We start from the raw sequence: 19,698 nt of genomic DNA on the forward strand, positions 1-19,698 counted from the left end.
TGTTTTTCAGTTCAATTATATTTCAATTTAAATGAAATCGAGTATTAAAAAGGCAAGTTTTTTCAAGTTCAATAAATGCATGATGTTGCCAAAGTCATTGAGTAATCGCGTTAAATAATCGTGATATATCTCAATATCAGCCAAAATAATTGTAATGATTTTTGGCATAATCGAACAGCCCTACTTCCTTCATATGCCCTAATCTGCAACTAATCATTATCATACCTTTATAACACCAGACCTGTGTGTGTGTGTGTGTGTGTGTGTGTGTGTAGGTTCCACAACCATAAGGGTCACTCAGTCCAACCTGAGACAGGAAACAGGCCCGTTCATCGACGCAGTGTTTTAACAAATTAAAAATAATTGCCCCTTGTGCATATACCTCTATCCCATAATAGCATACAGAGCTCCATAAGTATTTGAGCAGCACCGTTTTTTTTTTTTTTTACTGACTAACTAGAGTTCAAGAAAACACGAGCCTAGCAAGGTCGCAGTTGATTATTCATACAAATACACTGAAAAGGTTGGAAAGACAACCTGACAACAAGCTACTGAGAATCTGGAGATGAGAGAAGATTTGACTACACTACATACTACAAAACTGTCAACTTTTAATCCAAATGTCACACGGACATTACAAAATGCCAATAAAGGTCTAAGTAATTGTGCACAGAATGAAATACTTTGGCTAGACGATTTGCTCTTTCAGCCAGAGCATGGTGTTCCTACAAATGGACAGCAGGGGGAGCTAGTCTGGCACTGAAACGCCTCTGATAGCCATGGAAATGCCATCAGCAGTGGCTGTGAACGAGGAAAGGAGAAGACTGGTAGATGTGGAAGGAGGATGAGGACTGGAATAGAGGGAAGGAATAAGACAGGAGGACATACTTGTGTATTATTATATTATTATAGCATCTACACATCTAGCATGTCATCCTACAATGCATGGCACTGTCTACACTAGACAGGCTGGATCAGGACATACTGAGCAGGAGAGCTATACACACAGAGAGTGGAGGGTCAACCCACCTAAACTCCGTTTACTATTTGCAGACTGGACTTTACCCACCTTTTAAAGCCCCCATTAATCTTGATGCATTCACAGTATAAGTAGCATCAAAACAATATTAAGTCATATGAGGATAGGGTCATTTAAAGAGAGAGAGAGCGAGCGAGAGAGAGAGAGAGAGAGAGAGAGAGAAATGCACATCACTGGTTCTCAACGTGGGGTCCGAGGACCACCAGGGGTCCTTGAGGGGTTCCCCATCAAACTGATCGTTAAACTTCATTTACAAGAAGTTAACACGGTTAGAGAATGTAGAAGAATGACTGTTTTTTTTATCACACTTTCTCTGTTACCTCCCTACAGATATTCCTGGAATTCTGAACAAAATCATAATCCAACAATAAAAAACTATTCTCCGATTTGGGTCTGAGAGACAAAATCCTCAATGGCGGACTGTCCGAATGGGGGTTCTGTGGGTCTAATGTGGACTAAATGAGGGGTCCTTGATGTGAAAAAGGTGTGAGAATCTGCTCTACATCACTGGCTCTGCCACAGTCAAGCAGACAAGAACAATACTCAGCTGTGTGTTGAAAGAAAGACACCCGGGGAGAGAGAGCTCAGTAAGCGCATGGAGAGGAATGCTTGAGCATAAAAGACAAACTGAGCAAAGCAGATGGCCGTGACACAGTGACAAATAGGAGAGCCGCCACAGCACAAACACAAGAGATACAGAATAGTGCGTGTGTGTGTGTGTGTGTGTGTGTGTGTGTGTGTGTGTGTGTGTGTGTGTGTATAGACCTTTTGTCTGAGCAGCTTGCTGCGGACGCGGCCCCATAGCTTGGCGCCGGTGTTGGTGTGCCTCTTGAGCACGGGGGTCTGCGGCTGCTTGGGCTCCACGCAGCAGTGCTGCTCCAGGCGCTCGCACACCGAGTTCAAGTTTACATCCGACACCAGGATCTCCGTCATCCCAAAGCCTCTGGACCAGCCCTCCGCCGACACGGGGGTGGAGGAAGTGACACTTAACGACAAGTGGCGGAGGAGAGATCCACCGTGCAGCCTCTCGTCCCCTACTGAACGCCGAGGGCGACCGAGATAGAAAACGGGCTGTGAGGAAAAGTCAGAGAGGAACGGCACAGAAGAAAAGTCTCCCGCGGGTCGAGACAACCAGTCAGAGATTCACTTTGAGAAGGCTACAAGGACGAACGAGAGGTGATGGGAACGAGACACTGTCATGGTTTCCTCAATAAAGCTGGACCGTCGTTCCACACTGGTGATCCTTCCAGTCAGCTGCCAACATCTCCTCCTCGCCTCGCAATCTGATCTCCACGACGGCAAACACAGGCGCCGAGCGCTAGAGCGAGGGAGGAGGGGGAGGAGTGAAGGAGCTCCCGTTGTCACAGAGTGGCCCTGCTTCTCCAGATGTTGATAGACACACCTCCAAAGAGAGGAGGGAGGAGGGAGCGATGCACAGGGAAAGAGATGCTCACTGAGCAGCAGAAGAGAGCAGAGAGAGAGAGAGAGCACAGCCCACGCTGCACTGAGTCTTTGCTCAATGCCATGAGCCCTTGTCAGCCTTTCACATGGCCAGGCACCACATTCAGGAAGTCAGGAAAGGAGACAGAGGAATGTGAGAATGAGCTGGAACTGTAAAGCGGGCGCTTCTCAACATGGGGTCATCTATTGTTAAACTGCACCATTATTTCATTTACAAGATGAACACAATTAGAAGAAGAAATCAATGACTATTTCCATCTTTTAGGATTCACGGTTATTTCTCTACCTAAACTTGTGGAAGTAGCCATTGAATTCTGGATTCAATCTTTTGTGTTCAGGAGACGAAATCTCACCATATGGGGGTCCGTGACTAATGTGTGTACTAAATGGGGTCCTTGATATGAAAACATTTTAGAATGACTGCTGTAAAGTAAGCAGGTAACCAATGAGATTGATACTGCTGTAAAGTAAGCAGGTAACCAATGAGATTGATACTGCTGTAAAGTAAGCAGGTAACCAATGAGATTGATACTGCTGTAAAGTAAGCAGGTAACCAATGAGATTGATACTGCTGTAAAGTAAGCAGGTAACCAATGAGATTGATACTGCTGTAAAGTAAGCAGGTAACCAATGAGATTGATACTGCTGTAAAGTAAGCAGGTAACCAATGAGATTGATACTGCTGTAAAGTAAGCAGGTAACCAATGAGATTGATACTGATGTAAAGTAAGCAGGCAACCAATGAGATTGATACTGCTGTAAAGTAAGCAGGTAACCAATGAGATTGATACTGCTGTAAAGTAAGCAGGTAACCAATGAGATTGATACTGCTGTAAAGTAAGCAGGTAACCAATGAGATTGATACTGCTGTAAAGTAAGCAGGTAACCAATGAGATTGATACTGCTGTAAAGTAAGCAGGTAACCAATGAGATTGATACTGCTGTAAAGTAAGCAGGTAACCAATGAGATTGATACTGCTGTAAAGTAAGCAGGTAACCAATGAGATTGATACTGCTGTAAAGTAAGCAGGTAACCAATGAGATTGATACTGCTGTAAAGTAAGCAGGTAACCAATGAGATTGATACTGCTGTAAAGTAAGCAGGTAACCAATGAGATTGATACTGATGTAAAGTAAGCAGGCAACCAATGAGATTGATACTGCTGTAAAGTAAGCAGGTAACCAATGAGATTGATACTGCTGTAAAGTAAGCAGGTAACCAATGAGATTGATACTGCTGTAAAGTAAGCAGGTAACCAATGAGATTGATACTGCTGTAAAGTAAGCAGGTAACCAATGAGATTGATACTGCTGTAAAGTAAGCAGGTAACCAATGAGATTGATACTGCTGTAAAGTAAGCAGGTAACCAATGAGATTGATACTGCTGTAAAGTAAGCAGGTAACCAATGAGATTGATACTGCTGTAAAGTAAGCAGGTAACCAATGAGATTGATACTGCTGTAAAGTAAGCAGGTAACCAATGAGATTGATACTGCTGTAAAGTAAGCAGGTAACCAATGAGATTGATACTGCTGTAAAGTAAGCAGGCAACCAATGAGATTGATACTGCTGTAAAGTAAGCAGGTAACCAATGAGATTGATACTGCTGTAAAGTAAGCAGGTAACCAATGAGATTGATACTGCTGTAAAGTAAGCAGGTAACCAATGAGATTGATACTGCTGTAAAGTAAGCAGGTAACCAATGAGATTGATACTGCTGTAAAGTAAGCAGGTAACCAATGAGATTGATACTGCTGTAAAGTAAGCAGGTAACCAATGAGATTGATACTGCTGTAAAGTAAGCAGGTAACCAATGAGATTGATACTGCTGTAAAGTAAGCAGGTAACCAATGAGATTGATACTGATGTAAAGTAAGCAGGCAACCAATGAGATTGATACTGCTGTAAAGTAAGCAGGCAACCAATGAGATTGATACTGCTGTAAAGTAAGCAGGTAACCAATGAGATTGATACTGCTGTAAAGTAAGCAGGTAACCAATGAGATTGATACTGCTGTAAAGTAAGCAGGTAACCAATGAGATTGATACTGCTGTAAAGTAAGCAGGTAACCAATGAGATTGATACTGCTGTAAAGTAAGCAGGTAACCAATGAGATTGATACTGCTGTAAAGTAAGCAGGTAACCAATGAGATTGATACTGCTGTAAAGTAAGCAGGTAACCAATGAGATTGATACTGATGTAAAGTAAGCAGGCAACCAATGAGATTGATACTGCTGTAAAGTAAGCAGGTAACCAATGAGATTGATACTGCTGTAAAGTAAGCAGGTAACCAATGAGATTGATACTGCTGTAAAGTAAGCAGGTAACCAATGAGATTGATACTGCTGTAAAGTAAGCAGGTAACCAATGAGATTGATACTGCTGTAAAGTAAGCAGGTAACCAATGAGATTGATACTGATGTAAAGTAAGCAGGCAACCAATGAGATTGATACTGCTGTAAAGTAAGCAGGTAACCAATGAGATTTCATACTGCTGTAAAGTAAGCAGGTAACCAATGAGATTGATACTGCTGTAAAGTAAGCAGGTAACCAGTGAGATTGATACTGATGTAAAGTAAGCAGGTAACCAATGAGATTGATACTGCTGTAAAGTAAGCAGGTAACCAATGAGATTTCATACTGCTGTAAAGTAAGCAGGTAACCAATGAGATTGATACTGCTGTAAAGTACAGTAAGCAGGTAACCAATGAGATTGATACTGCTGTAAAGTACAGTAAGCAGGTAACCAATGAGATTGATACTGCTGTAAAGTACAGTAAAGGTGTGTTCACACCGAGATATTTATTTTTCGCTCTGTCGCTCAAGTCAACCCTTTGGAATCGCTCTGTCGCTCTGTTTAAATCGCTCATCAACAGGCACACAAAATGACGGACATGTGGGGGATATAACGTTACGCAATGTCATGCTGTTTGTCCACTACGAGCCACCGTCATTGTTTACAAGCTAAGCCTATCAGCGTGCTCCTAATGCGAGCTGCATACCGGTAGTACAGACTTCACTTCATGTCAGCTGTCAGCCTGTCAATGCGGTTTGTTGCCACACAATAAACCAGCGGTTTGTTCCAAGCCAGAGTGATCCTTGACTCGCTCTCACACGGCAGCCAATCAGCATTGAACAGCGAGCGACTGATGCCAGCGTATTTTCGCTCGAGTTGGGATATTTCATCTTGAGCGACGAGCGTATTTTCTCCCTATCGCTCTGTCTCTGCCGCTCGGACGCCCAGCGATTATTCTCCCAAGCGAATATACGCTCAATCGCTCGTTTGCATTGACTTTCTACTAAGTAAGTACTGTACCATCCTGTCTCTAAGTAAGTACTGTACCATCCTGTCTCTAAGTACTGTACCATCCTGTCTCTAAGTAAGTACTGTACCATCCTGTCTCTAAGTAAGTACTGTACCATCCTGTCTCTAAGTACTGTAGCATCCTGTCTCTAAGTAAGTACTGTACCATCCTGTCTCTAAGTAAGTACTGTACCATCCTGTCTCTATGTACTGTAGCATCCTGTATCTAAGTAAGTACTGTACCATCCTGTCTCTAAGTACTGTACCATCCTGTATCTAAGTAAGTACTGTAGCATCCTGTCTCTAAGTAAGTACTGTACCATCCTGTCTCTAAGTACTGTACCATCCTGTATCTAAGTAAGTACTGTACCATCCTGTCTCTATGTACTGTAGCATCCTGTCTCTAAGTAAGTACTGTACCATCCTGTCTCTAAGTACTGTACCATCCTGTATCTAAGTAAGTACTGTACCATCCTGTCTCTAAGTACTGTACCATCCTGTATCTAAGTAAGTACTGTACCATCCTGTCTCTAAGTACTGTACCATCCTGTATCTAAGTAAGTACTGTACCATCCTGTCTCTAAGTACTGTACCATCCTGTATCTAGGTAAGTACTGTACCATCCTGTCTCTAAGTACTGTACCATCCTGTATCTAAGTAAGTACTGTACCATCCTGTCTCTAAGTACTGTAGCATCCTGTCTCTATGTACTGTAGCATCCTGTCTCTAAGTACGTACTGTAGCATCCTGTCTCTAAGAAAGTACTGTACCATCCTGTCTCTAAGAAAGTACTGTAGCATCCTGTCTCTAAGAAAGTACTGTAGCATCCTGTCTGTAAGTAAGTACTGTAGCATCCTGTCTCTAAGTAAGTACTGTATTCTGTCTCTAAGTAAGTACTGTAGCATCCTGTCTCTAAGTAAGTACTGTATTCTGTCTCTAAGTAAGTACTGTAGCATCCTGTCTCTAAGTAAGTACTGTAGCATCCTGTCTCTAAGTAAGTACTGTAGCATCCTGTCTCTAAGTAAGTACTGTATTCTGTCTCTAAGTAAGTACTGTAGCATCCTGTCTCTAAGTAAGTACTGTAGCATCCTGTCTCTAAGTAAGAACTGTAGCATCCTGTCTCTAAGTAAGTACTGTAGCATCCTGTCTCTAAGTAAGAACTGTAGCATCCTGTCTCTAAGTAAGTATTGTAGCATCCTGTCTCTAAGTAAGTACTGTAGCATCCTGTCTCTAAGTAAGTACTGTAGCATGAGATCCTGTCTCTAAGTAAGTACTGTAGCATCCTGTCTCTAAGTAAGTACTGTACCATCCTGTCTCTAAGTAATTACTGTAGCATGAGATCCTGTCTCTAAGTAAGTACTGTAGCATCCTGTCTCTAAGTAAGTACTGTAGCATCCTGTCTCTAAGTAATTACTGTAGCATGAGATCCTGTCTCTAAGTAAGTACTGTAGCATCCTGTCTCTAAGTAAGTACTGTAGCATCCTGTCTCTAAGTAAGTACTGTAGCATCCTGTCTCTAAGTAAGTACTGTAGCATGAGATCCTGTCTCTAAGTAAGTACTGTAGCATGAGATCCTGTCTCTAAGTAAGTACTGTAGCATGAGATCCTGTCTCTAAGTAAGTACTGTAGCATCCTGTCTCTAAGTAAGTACTGTAGCATCCTGTCTCTAAGTAAGTACTGTAGCATCCTGTCTCTAAGTAAGTACTGTAGCATCCTGTCTCTAAGTAAGTACTGTAGCATCCTGTCTCTAAGTAAGTACTGTAGCATGAGATCCTGTCTCTAAGCGGTGCCTCAGATATCACAGACAGCATGATATCATGAGCGACGGCAACAGCATGTGGGTTTGTGTGTATTCTATGAAGATAAAAGAGTGACGGTGAACAGATAGGAGGGCTGAGTAGGACAGTCTGCACGTCTGTCTGACTTTCTGACCGATAGCGTGGGAGGAAGAGGCGGGGTTTGAGCCAACCCTGGCTGAGGACGCCACAGTGTATTTTTAACTTGATCGTAAGCATGATACATACACACTCCATGCGTCACATCTTGGAAAGAATGTCTGGGAAAACCATGTTTTGGAAGAAAGGGGGGGAAAACACAGGGAGCGATGAGATATTTTAGGACAAGAAGAGAGAGGGGAGGAGAGCACACAAATAAACTTGGATGTCAGATTTCGATGGGGTACGCTCTGCTCTTAAGCATTGTGTATTTTAACCGTCGTTATGTATGTTTTTAATAACGTGTGCTGCAAAAAGAATTGCACAAACACAGTAAAAGCGCTGGACCAAGTCAATCCAATCCACCAGCAAACTGTGATGCCTTACACTGTGAGGCATCACCATCACCAGAAACATAGATGGCGTAGATGATGACGGGCAGGAGACACGGTTTACAAACCTTTATTTGATTCTATTCTATTCTATTTGATTCACTGAATATATTTCAAAGTAGGAAGATGAACATCCTCTCCCCTACCAAGATCTCCACAATGCTGTGCACGTTGTGCACGTGTTGAGTTTCCTTTCAGCTGTCAAACTAGAACGACCGCACCGCGGATTTATGCCTCCGCCATTAGTTCATTCTTGAGTCGAAATCGCCATTTGAGGCAAATTGGAAGAAATTCTGTCAAGGCGCTCCTGAGATGTTGCGTTACAGAGCTTGGAAATTGGGTGAGTGAGGTCACAGTGACCTTGAACTTTGACCACCAAAATGTAATCAGATCATCCTTGAGTCCAAGTGGACGTTTGAGGCAAATTCGAAGAAATTGCGTCATGGCGTTCCTCAGCTATCGCGTTAACGAACATCGGACGGACGGACGGACGGACGTACGTACGTACGGACAACCCGGATCCATAATGCCTCCGGCCTGGCTATCGCCGGCGGAGGCATAAAAAGCCTGAACGCCAAAGCATCCTGACAACAGAGTGTTTACCACCAAAGCAAACTAGTTGTCAGCAAGTCCTGTTTTCCCACCATTTCAATTTCAGTTACTGTACTCACCCTCTCACACTCCCATTCATCACTAAATCCACAAGTTTAGGTTTCAGGTTCAGGATAAGCACATCTGTACAAAGACATACACCCAACGCACACAAGTACCACTCAGCAGCACTGCAGCAGCTCTGTGGTCAGGTCAACTAAAGTGCAACACTTCACACATCACATCACATCACATCACATCACACACACACACACACACACACACACACACAGAACATCCGTAAACCCAGTTATCCACTCTCTCCAGTGTCAGCTCATGCTTTATGTATGGTACACGCGGGCATGTTAACTCAGAGCTTCACACGACTGCACACGCATTACACATGCTTAGTGGTTCTGCACAGACTGCAGACAGCCCGGCCCGGCCACACTCGCCCAAGCCCTACTTGACTCCATACATGACATTTAAATACAACATAATGACAGGACAGCACTGTGCCACGATAATATTTGTCTGTGTAGTGTTGGGACCGAAATATATTTCAGCTGCCTGGTTTTGTCGGTTGGTCGGGCAGCAGCCCAGTATGTTCCTACAAGGCCCCTATTCACAGATCAAAGTGAGAAGAGAGAAATAAATCAAGGCTATGAAAGAATAAAGTGTGTGTGGCCTTGAGCATGTGAGGCATGAGGATGAGGTTGAGGATGCGAGGGGGAGGAGCCCAAAAGGGAAACCCAGATTTGGTGTGAGAGTGAGAGACTACATGAAAGAGAAGGGGAAAGAGAGAAAGTAAAGTGGTGATCCTCAAGGTCATCATTCTATTTCTTTGGTGGTAAGCAGCGGCCATTGTTGTGGTGTTTTCGCACTGCAGGCTCCCTCGTTACCACCACTTGAGCAAGGCCCTTCACCCCAACCGCTCCAGAGGAGCTGCTCAGTGGCCAGCAGATCAGACTGTGGTTGTACTGGTCAGCTTCCAGGTGTGAATGTGTGTGTGTGAATGTGAAGACAGCGCTCCTGGAAAAGAGATCACTAACCAACATTTAATGATATATGAAAATGCCATAGATAGATGATTAGTTCAAAGACAAAAGCAAATTATTCTATGTTAAAAAGGTAAGAGAGCAGATGGATGCAGCCCTGAATGCAGACGCTCTGAAATCAGGACCAGCACTTGGCCTTAATTATAGATGGGCTGGGTGGCACAGCCCCTCATAAAGCTACTCCATATGGTCAGACATGAAGGGGGGAGGGACTGAGTGTTGAACTCGGGTCTGCTTTGCACTCAACCCCCATCTGGGACTCTGGCCTCTCCCTGACTATAGCGAGCGTCGCGGTTCTGTTGATTCGGCGATTCTCCGGCCTTCACTATCCTGCAGGCTTCAGCCAATCACAGAGAGAGCTGCAGGGAAATTAACGAGCAATATAAGAGCTGCGGCGCTCCGACATGAATATGGAGCGGATCCGGATCCGTGCCCGGCTAATGAACAGGGGATGCTCCCGGCTCTCTCTGGTGCTTCAGGGAGCGCCGCCCTTGTTTTGGCCACGTAACAAAGCCCCATGGAGGTTAGACGTCCTGGGACATCGCACAGCTGCCCGGGAAACATGTTGTTTTGTAGCTGACCTTCACGGAATTCCCACTGCGTAGGATACAAGCCCCGGTGTGTGAGTGCCATGCAAACTGATCTGCAATGTTATTATTATCATCCCCCCCCCCCCCCCCCCATCATCGGCAATTTAGCCATGAATTCCACCCAGGAATATTAGACTTGCAACAAAACAAAAAGTATTGCTCCAGATTTATGAACCGACCAGGAAGAATTGCCTTCAAACTTGAAACTCCACAAAGCAATTTCAGACAGTTACAGTACGCATGCATTTCTCACATTTGCGGTAAGATTCGGTGGGCAACTTCAATGGGATTTCAGTGTTCCACAGCATCCATTCTTGAGGAATTCACATTTTCCATCATTGTCAGTGAGTTACTGGCTGTCATGGTGGATATGTGCTGGTCTCTGATTACAACCTGCATTCCCCTATGGCACGAGAAAGGATCATCCCTCATAGTAATAATCATAGTATAAAGCAAACGCAACTATCTACTTCCCTTCATCATTGGACTTTGAAGCACAGCCCGCATTTATGCTAGAGCACATTGTCTTTGCTTTGTGTAAGAAATGTACTATATAAATAAAGTTTGCCGTGCATCATCTGAAAACACTGAAAGAGAGAGAGTGTGTGTGTGTGTGTGTGTGTGTGTGTGTGTGTGTGTGTGTGTGTGTGTGCATCCTCTCACACATTGATGTCTTGGCTTTGTGTGTGTGTGTGTGTCCTCTCTCACACAATCATGTCTGGGTTTCAGCTATGTGACAGTGGACCTTTTTCATGGAATAAAATCCTCCTATATACATTTTAAACGAGGAACTCATTTATTGATGAATCAACAAAACATTTTAGTCATTTTTCCATTACAGTTCCTGCCTGTAACTGCCTGAAAAGCAGCTTACCAGCAGAATGAAGAGGATCATTCTTGGGACTTGGACAACAAGAAATGATGAAATCCGAAGAGAGGTGGAAGATGCTTCCGGTTTCTTCGGCTTACTCATCAAGACTGATAAATGTTGCGTTTCCCGTTGGCGGGCCCGTGGCACCTGCTCGTGTGTAGGTGTCCCTCTGGAGCCTACGATTGGCTGACGTGACGGGCTGGGTGACACCAATATAGCCACAAGCCGGGTTGTGAGTGGCTAATTTGATCAGCTTTAATATGAGCCTTTCTATAAGTATCTTTAGGAAATGACCCTCCATGGGTGGGGGGTGGTCTTTCAACAGAGGGACCCTTCAGGGTGCAGTGAGGGACCCTTCAGGGTGCAGTGAGGGACCCTTCAGGGTGCAGTGGGAGTGCTGAGATTGGAGTGAAGGGGTTTTGGCAGAATGGGAAATCGCAGCCCCTTCGGGTGCTTTACAGATGATTCCTTTCATCTGAGCTGTCGGGGGGTATCTCCCTACTTTAGCCACTCCATCACTTATTAAGCACTTTGAGACCGAGGGGGAGGGGGAGAAGAGAGAGAGACAGAGGGGGAGAGGGAGAAGAGAGAGAGACAGAGGGGGGGGGGGGGGAGAAGAGAGAGAGATAGAGGGGGGAGGGGGAGAAGAGAGAGAGACAGAGGGGGGAGGGGAGAAGAGAGAGAGACAGAGGAGGAGAGGGAGAAGAGAGAGAGACAGAGGGGGAGAGGGAGAAGAGAGAGAGACAGAGGGGGGAGGGGGAGAAGAGAGAGAGACAGAGGGGGGAGGGGGAGAAGAGAGAGAGACAGAGGGGGGAGGGAGAAGAGAGAGAGACAGAGGAGGAGAGGGAGAAGAGAGAGAGACAGAGGGGGAGATGGAGAAGAGAGAGAGACATAGGGGGAGAGGGAGAAGAGAGAGAGACAAAGGGGGAGAGGGAGAAGAGAGAGAGACAGAGGAGGAGAGGGAGAAGAGAGAGAGACAGAGGGGGAGAGGGAGAAGAGAGAGAGACAGAGGAGGAGAGGGAGAAGAGAGAGACAGAGGGGGAGAGGGAGAAGAGAGAGAGACAGAGGAGGAGAGGGAGAAGAGAGAGAGACAGAGGGGGAGATGGAGAAGAGAGAGAGACATAGGGGGAGAGGGAGAAGAGAGAGAGACAAAGGGGGAGAGGGAGAAGAGAGAGAGACAGAGGAGGAGAGGGAGAAGAGAGAGAGACAGAGGGGGAGAGGGAGAAGAGAGAGAGACAGAGGAGGAGAGGGAGAAGAGAGAGACAGAGGGGGAGAGGGAGAAGAGAGAGAGACAGAGGAGGAGAGGGAGAAGAGAGAGAGACAGAGGGGGAGATGGAGAAGAACGAGGGACAGAGGGAGAGAGGGAGAAGAGAGAGAGACAGAGGGGGAGAGGGAGAAGAGAGAGAGACAGAGGGGGAGAGGGAGAAGAGAGAGAGACAGAGGGGGTTGAGGGAGAAGAGAGAGAGACAGAGGGGGAGATGGAGAAGAACGAGGGACAGAGGGAGAGAGGGAGACAGGGAGAAGAGAGAGAGACAGAGGAGGAGAGGGAGGAGAGAGACAGAGGGAGAGAGGGAGAAGAGAGAGAGACAGAGGGGGAAAGGGAGAAGAGAGAGAGAGAGAGAGGAAGAGAGTAAAGCCGGTTTCAGATATGCCTTGGAACTCGGGAGTTATCTAGAGGGCATCCGGATGGCGGTGTATGTATGAACACATTTTGGTGAGCTATGCGCGCTCCCGCGACCCTCCTACTCTCCGGCTGTAACACCAGCTCCAACCCTAGTATCAGGGGCGGATTGTCCCTCCCCTCCAGAGCTCCGTGAAGTAGCCAGCTCAGTGAGTGCATGAGGCTGGGGAGAGAGACAGAATGCCAGCGTGACGGATTATTATTATATAAATAGTCGATGTGAATGAGCGAGCAAAAAAAACATCATGCAGTTTCAGTTTTTCCAAATTAAGCTCGAACCTGCTCCGTGTGTGTCGACCAACAGGCTACATGTTGCTGGATTGAAACGCTCATGGCTTTGATCTTATTTCATTTCTGCATATATTCGCACAGCACACACATTTAATGAGCATTTTTGGACGTGAGGGTCGTCCCACTTCCCAGTATTGGACATCGCTAGGTAGGGTATCTGGATCTGGTTGTGTCCATGCCTTTGATTTAACATTTACACAGCGTTTGTGAAGATTCACGTGTAGAACCACAAATTCCAAGTAGTGTCAAGTCAGGCCGTATAAAACGATAACTTCCGGGTATAACCTTCGCAATAATGGCAATTAAATAAAGTAAAAGCACGTGTAATGTTTTTTTGTGTGTGTGATCCGAAAGATACAGAACAGAGATAAACTGGAAGAATATCTTCTCCCTTCGAAAAGTCAATTTTAAGCCATAGTGAGTCGACCGTTCTGATTTTTTGTTACTAAGCAATACAACATTGATTTTATTTTGAAGGTAAAAATGTAGCAAAGAACTGTTTTCTTTGTAGCGCTTGAGACTAGGGGAAATCGATACATCTGGGCATGAGTTGTAGGGTTGTTTAATTAATTACTATTAATTACTTATGAGAGAGAGACAGAGGGAGAGAGTAAGAGAGAGAGACAGACCCTAATTGACAAACAAATACACCAAAACAAAGGCAAAATCTTTGCATGTTTTGTAGACTTCAAAAAAGCATTCGATTCAATTTGGCATAACGGTCTTCTCTACAAATTAATTGAAATGGGTGTCGGGGGCAAAACATACGACCTAATTAAATCAATTTACACAAACAACAAATGTGCTATCAGAATTGGCGACAAGCAAACAGACTCCTTTTCCCAGGAATGAGGAGTGAAACAGGGCTGCAATCTGTCCTCCACTCTATTCAACATTTATATAAATGAATTGGCCAAAATAATCGAACAATCATCAGCCCCCGGTATCACCCTACACGACACAGAAATCAAGTGCCTGCTATATGCAGATGATCTAGTACTGATGTCTCCCACCAAGGAAGGACTACAACAGCACTTAGATAACCTGCACAGGTTCTGTCAGACCTGGGCCCTGACAGTGAACCTAAAGAAAACAAACATAATGATATTCCAAAAAAGGTCTGGACATCATGATCACACTTACAAATTCTATTTGGACACGGTTGAACTACAACACACAAAAAATTACACATATTTAGGCCTAAATATCAGCACCACGGGTAGTTTCATCACGGCTGTGAATGACCTAAGAGACAGGGCAAAAAGAGCATTCTATGCAATCAAAATAAACATTAAAATAGACATTCCCATTAAAACCTGGCTAAAGATTCTGAAATCGGTCATAGAACCCATTGCTCTATATGGCAGCGAAGTTTGGGGACCGCTGAGCAAATACCAACATTTTACAAATTGGGACAAACATCCAATCGAAACACTTAATTTGGACTTTTGTAAAAGTATACTACACCTCCATAGGAAAACCACAAATAATGCCTGTCGAGCAGAATTAGGCCAATACCCCCTCCAAATAAAAATTGAAAAAAGAGCTATCAAATTCTATAATCACCTAAAAACAAGCGACCCCCAAACCTTCCACCACAAAGCCCTAAAACACCACGAGATGAACAAAGACAAGAGTCCCCTCTGCCAACTAGTCCTGAGACTCAGTCCCCTAACCTCAACCAACCCTACAGAGCCTCAGGACACCCCACAGACAATCTGGCCCAACCAAATTATAACAAGACAAAAAGACAAATACATCACCCATTGGAAAGACACCACAAAAACTCAAAGTAAAATGGAGTGCTATTTGGCCCTAAACAGACAGTACACGGTGGCAGAATATCTGACCACCGTGACTGATGACAAATTAAGAAAGACATTGACTAGGTACAGAGTCAGTGGACACAGCCTGGCCCTAGATACCGGTCGCCACAGACAGACCTGGCTACCCAGGGAGGACAGGCTATGTTCACGGTGCACACAGAACACAATAGAAACAGAGACACACTTTCTACTATACTGTGACAAATATGCAGAAATTAGAGCATCATTCTTCCCCAAAATTATACACAAATACCAAGAATTCGAAACACAATCAGAAAGAGACAAGCTTAAATACCTATTAGGAAAAAAACCAAACTGCTGCATATTAGCAGCTAAATATCTGGCCTCCTGCCACAACCTCAGAGACATCCAGTGAAACACACCAGCTCATTTTATTTTATTTTTATTATTTTTATTTTTTTTTCTATTTCATTTCATTTTTACTCTTATTCTTATTTTATTTATTTTACTTATTTTATTTATTTTATTTTTATTTTCTATTTTGACAATTACTGTTTGTAAAAATTTTAAGTCAGAATGCCCCATTTTTTGGGATGTTTATATGTACATATATCTTTGACTGTAAATTTGGACTGTTTGTACATTATACATCTTCGACTGTACATTCATTTATTATTATAATTTCCTTATTGTTGTACTGTTAATATGTGTATTTGCTTTGGCAATATAAGCACTGTCTTTTCATGCCAATAAAGCTATTTGAAATTGAAAATTGAAATTGAATTGACAGAGGGAGAGAGAGAATGCAGCTAAAACAATGGGCGAGAGGCAGAATGATGCAAGAGCAATAGGTGAAGGAGCAATGCTGCAGGTTCTGCACAACAAATCTCCATCCTAACGGCTGGCCTGGGACACACCAGAAGCATCGAGCAGGAGCCTTGCCATTCACACCAGAGCGCTCTGTTCTGCCCCGCGCTGGTCACAACTTGTACTGTCTTCATGCCTGGCTGCACGCAGCCGCTCGCGTCACACGTCAAAAATAGACCCGACGGCGAAACTCTCGCTGCAGCGTCGTAAGGCGACGTGATGCGGCCGGTGTGATCGGTCTCCCCTGTTAACAAACTAAACGAAATGAAACTGCCTCCGCGAGGCGTTGTTTCAGCGTCAGATACGCTTCTGGTGTGTAGTAACAGTGACTACGTTTACATGGACTGCAATAATCCGACTATTGGCCTTAATCTAAATAAGACAATATTGCGATTCAGATGTTTAGATGCTTGTAGAATGTTCCATTCATATTCCCGTTCACATGCTAGAGAGCATAGTCCGATCAATGACGCGTGCCCACATGACGTCCCTGCCTACATCCATCCAACGTCGGAGTCAGCCTCCATTGGTCAGTCCAGCTGTCTCTCAATGCAACACTCGCATGACACACGTTGTCAACTACGAGGCAGCTCCCTGATTGGCCCGTGCACTTAGTCATTTCTGGAAATGGCTGGGGGCGGGCTGGACTCCAGACTGATCCACAGCATCCTACCCTACAGTATATCAGCTCTGAGCCATCCTATCCTACAGTATATCAGCTCTGAGCCATCCTACCCTACAGTATATGGCGGTGGGGACACGACAGTCATGATCATGGCCTAGTGTTGTCCTCACTGCTTGACTGGGACAAGGCTGTGCTCCATCTCTGAGCTGTGACCCAGTTCCTGTGATGAAGAGCAGCACACCCCCTCAGGAGGGAGGCTGCCTCCACTGACCTGCTTCAATAATTCACTGTGGAGAGTAAAACCCACCACTGGCTGGAGCCAGCCACCTGGACGATTACATGAAGGTGAGGGGGAGGAGAGGAGGGAAGAGGTATACGGTATTTCAGAGTATTAACCCCCCCCTAATTAAACGTACTTTGCTTTATTGAAATGAAACTGAAACTAAACTACTGAAACTGAAACTGAAAATGGGTAACAAGTTGGCAACCGTGAAATTGCCCAAATCAAGATAAAGGTTGTTTTTTGAAGAAGTAAAAAAGATGTTAACTTTCAGGATCACTAAATACTTACAATACAAACATTCAAATAAGCATAATTATCTTCTTCAACCATTTTCAGATTCCAATGTATAACAGATCTTTGAAAGCTTAGCTCCTTAGAGGAGGGGAGGGGGGGGGGGGTGACTAACGGAGGAGGAGAGATAGGCTTTTCTTAGGCTGATCTTCAATGACAAGAGAAGAGGAAGTATTACACAACTGAAGCTCACAGTACAAAGAGCTGACTGAAGACAATCCCCAACCCAAAAGCCTTTAGAACGTAAATGCCTAAATGTTCGCCATTTTCAAACTGTCTTTGACATTAAAGCCAAAGAACAGATGCCGCATGTCATGATAGATGTGAAGCAGCTGCTGTGGACAAAGCACTGCACCTGGCTGAGCAGAGCGCCTGCTCAAGGTGAGAGAAGTTCCACTTCTCAGATGAGTGCTCGTGATGCGGACTGCATGTCTTATGAGCCGACCAATCACTACGAAGGGGAGGCGGGTTTCCAGGCTACATAGGCAGCTGATAGGCAAGATCAGCACAGGCCAGGGTCAAACAAAATACCGTAAATTCCGGACTATAAGCCGCGGCTTTTTTCCCGTTTTTTGGCCTTTTTTGCCCCCTGCGGCTTATATAACGGTGCGGCTTATCTATGGATTTTTCCAGCAAACGGCCACTCGGGAACCTCCAAAATCTATGGATGTTGGTATGAGGCAGAACGAGAGCAAGACAGACATTATGAGAGCGAGACCCTGATTGGATGATGTTGCAAAAAATGTGCCTCGCGACCTGATTGGAGCACTGTGCCACTACTCTCTCTCAGCCACTACGGTAAAACACCCTCCCTCCTCCCTCGCTCCGGGGGGAAAAAGGCAGCGATTGAGCCTGAAAGACAGTCTGAATGAAATTGAATGTAACATTCCCAATTCTATGTATTACATTCTAAAAAACTAACAGCAACATTTTGGAAGGCTAAGCCACACAACTAGCTCGTTGTAATCTAACATCATGCTTCAAAAGATGGAGAACTGGCTGTGTTACGACGATGGCGGCGATTGAGCCTGAAAGCCATGTCTGAGACAGTAGCGAGACAGGAACAACAACAGCAGCAGCAGCAAAGGATCATGCACAAACCCGAGACGAAAGGGACTGTCCGTCAGGGCGCGGACGACTGTGTCAGCAACTCCCTCCCGACTACCAGGAGAAAATTACAAACTTCGGCGAATTCACACAAAGAAAGATCAAGGAATATTCCATCGGACCGGAGCAGATCATAAATATGGATGAAGTGCCTTTGACGTTCGACCTGCCTCTCACTAGGACTGTTAACAAGAAAGGTGAATCGTCCATCACGTTGAGAACCACAGGTCACGAGAGAACGAATTTCACTTGTGTTCTTGGCTGCACAGCATCTGGAGTAAAGCTCCCGCCGATGGTGATTTTTAAGCATCTCACAATGTGTGATTTTGTCTGGGGATTAGTGACCTGACTTTTGTTTTGTTGAAATGTTAATAAATGGGAGCTTCCCCAAACAGCCATCTCTTTCCCGACAATCCCCTCTGTGCACGAAGCCTTACATATGGTAATTAAACATCAAAACACCCGCGGCTTATAGACCGGTGCGGCTTATATATGTAAAAAACAGTCAACTCTGCAGGTGCGGCTTATACACCGGTGCGCCTTATAGTCCGGAATTTACGGTACACAAAAAACCAATCAGTGGTACTTCCAACAAAGGCATGCAATCATAGCCAGCAAGTGCTTTGAGAAGCTGGTCATATCAAAGATCCGCCCCACACTCCCCCCGGACCACGACCCGCTACAATTTGCATACCGCCCCAACAGGAGCACAGCGGATGCAGTAGCACACGTGCCCCACACCGCCCTGTCCCACCTGGAGGGGAAGGACACCTATGTAAGAATGCTGTTCGTGGACTACAGCTCAGCATTCAACACCATAGTACCCTCCAGGCTGGTAAGCAAACTCAGGGATCTGGGACTAAACACGGCAATGTGCGACTGCATCCTGGATTTCCTGACAGACCGCCGCCAGGTGGTGAGGGTGGGCAACCTCACCTCCTCCCCACTGACCATTAGCATAGGAGCGCCCCAGGGGTGCGTCTCCAGCCCCTTCTGGTACGACCTCTACACCCACGACTGCGTGGCGACTCAAACTTCAAACACAATTGTGAAGTTTGCAGACGACACAGCGGTCGTGGGGCTGATCTCGGGGGGCGACGAGACGGCCTACAGAGAGGAGGTGGGGGTACTGGAACAATGGTGCCAGGACAACCACCTCTCTCTGAACGTCTCCAAGACCAAGGAGATCATTGTAGACTACAGGAGAGGGGGGGGCGCACACCCCCCAATCACCATCAACGGCACAGTGGTGGAAAGGGTGGACAGCTTCAAGTACCTGGGAGTCAACATCCACCAGGACCTGACCTGGGCCGGCCACACCGCCACTGTTGTCAAAAAGGCCCAACAGCGACTACACGGACTCAGGCGCCTGAAGAAATTCGGGCTGAGGAAAGAAATCCTCGGGGACTTCTACAGAGGCACCATTGAAAGCCTGCTGACAGGCGGCTTCACCGCCTGGTACGGGAACTGTACCACCATGGACCGCAGAGCGCTACGGAGGGTGAGGCGCGCGGCCCAGCACGTA

At 45.4% G+C, this 19,698-nt stretch overlaps 1 protein-coding gene across 4 annotated transcripts in view; it reads right to left on the reverse strand.

Annotated features, from left to right (window-relative positions):
- The window catches only part of abr (ABR activator of RhoGEF and GTPase), a 387,908-nt gene that overhangs the window by 33,477 nt on the left and 334,733 nt on the right, over window positions 1-19,698 (reverse strand). The window contains exon 1 of one of the 4 annotated variants that reach the window (XM_083650476.1): window positions 1,805-2,299. The exons of the other annotated variants lie outside the window; for them this stretch is intronic. Within the exon in view, the coding sequence (XP_083506602.1) occupies window positions 1,805-1,972 (168 nt within the window). The 5' untranslated portion in view covers window positions 1,973-2,299. Of the gene's footprint in view, window positions 1-1,804; window positions 2,300-19,698 lie in introns of those variants that run through there. 4 annotated transcript variants of the gene reach the window in all.

The sequence above is a fragment of the Poromitra crassiceps genome (assembly GCF_964638095.1).
Source record: "Poromitra crassiceps genome assembly, chromosome: 1".
NCBI classification, from domain to species: domain Eukaryota; kingdom Metazoa; phylum Chordata; class Actinopteri; order Beryciformes; family Melamphaidae; genus Poromitra; species Poromitra crassiceps.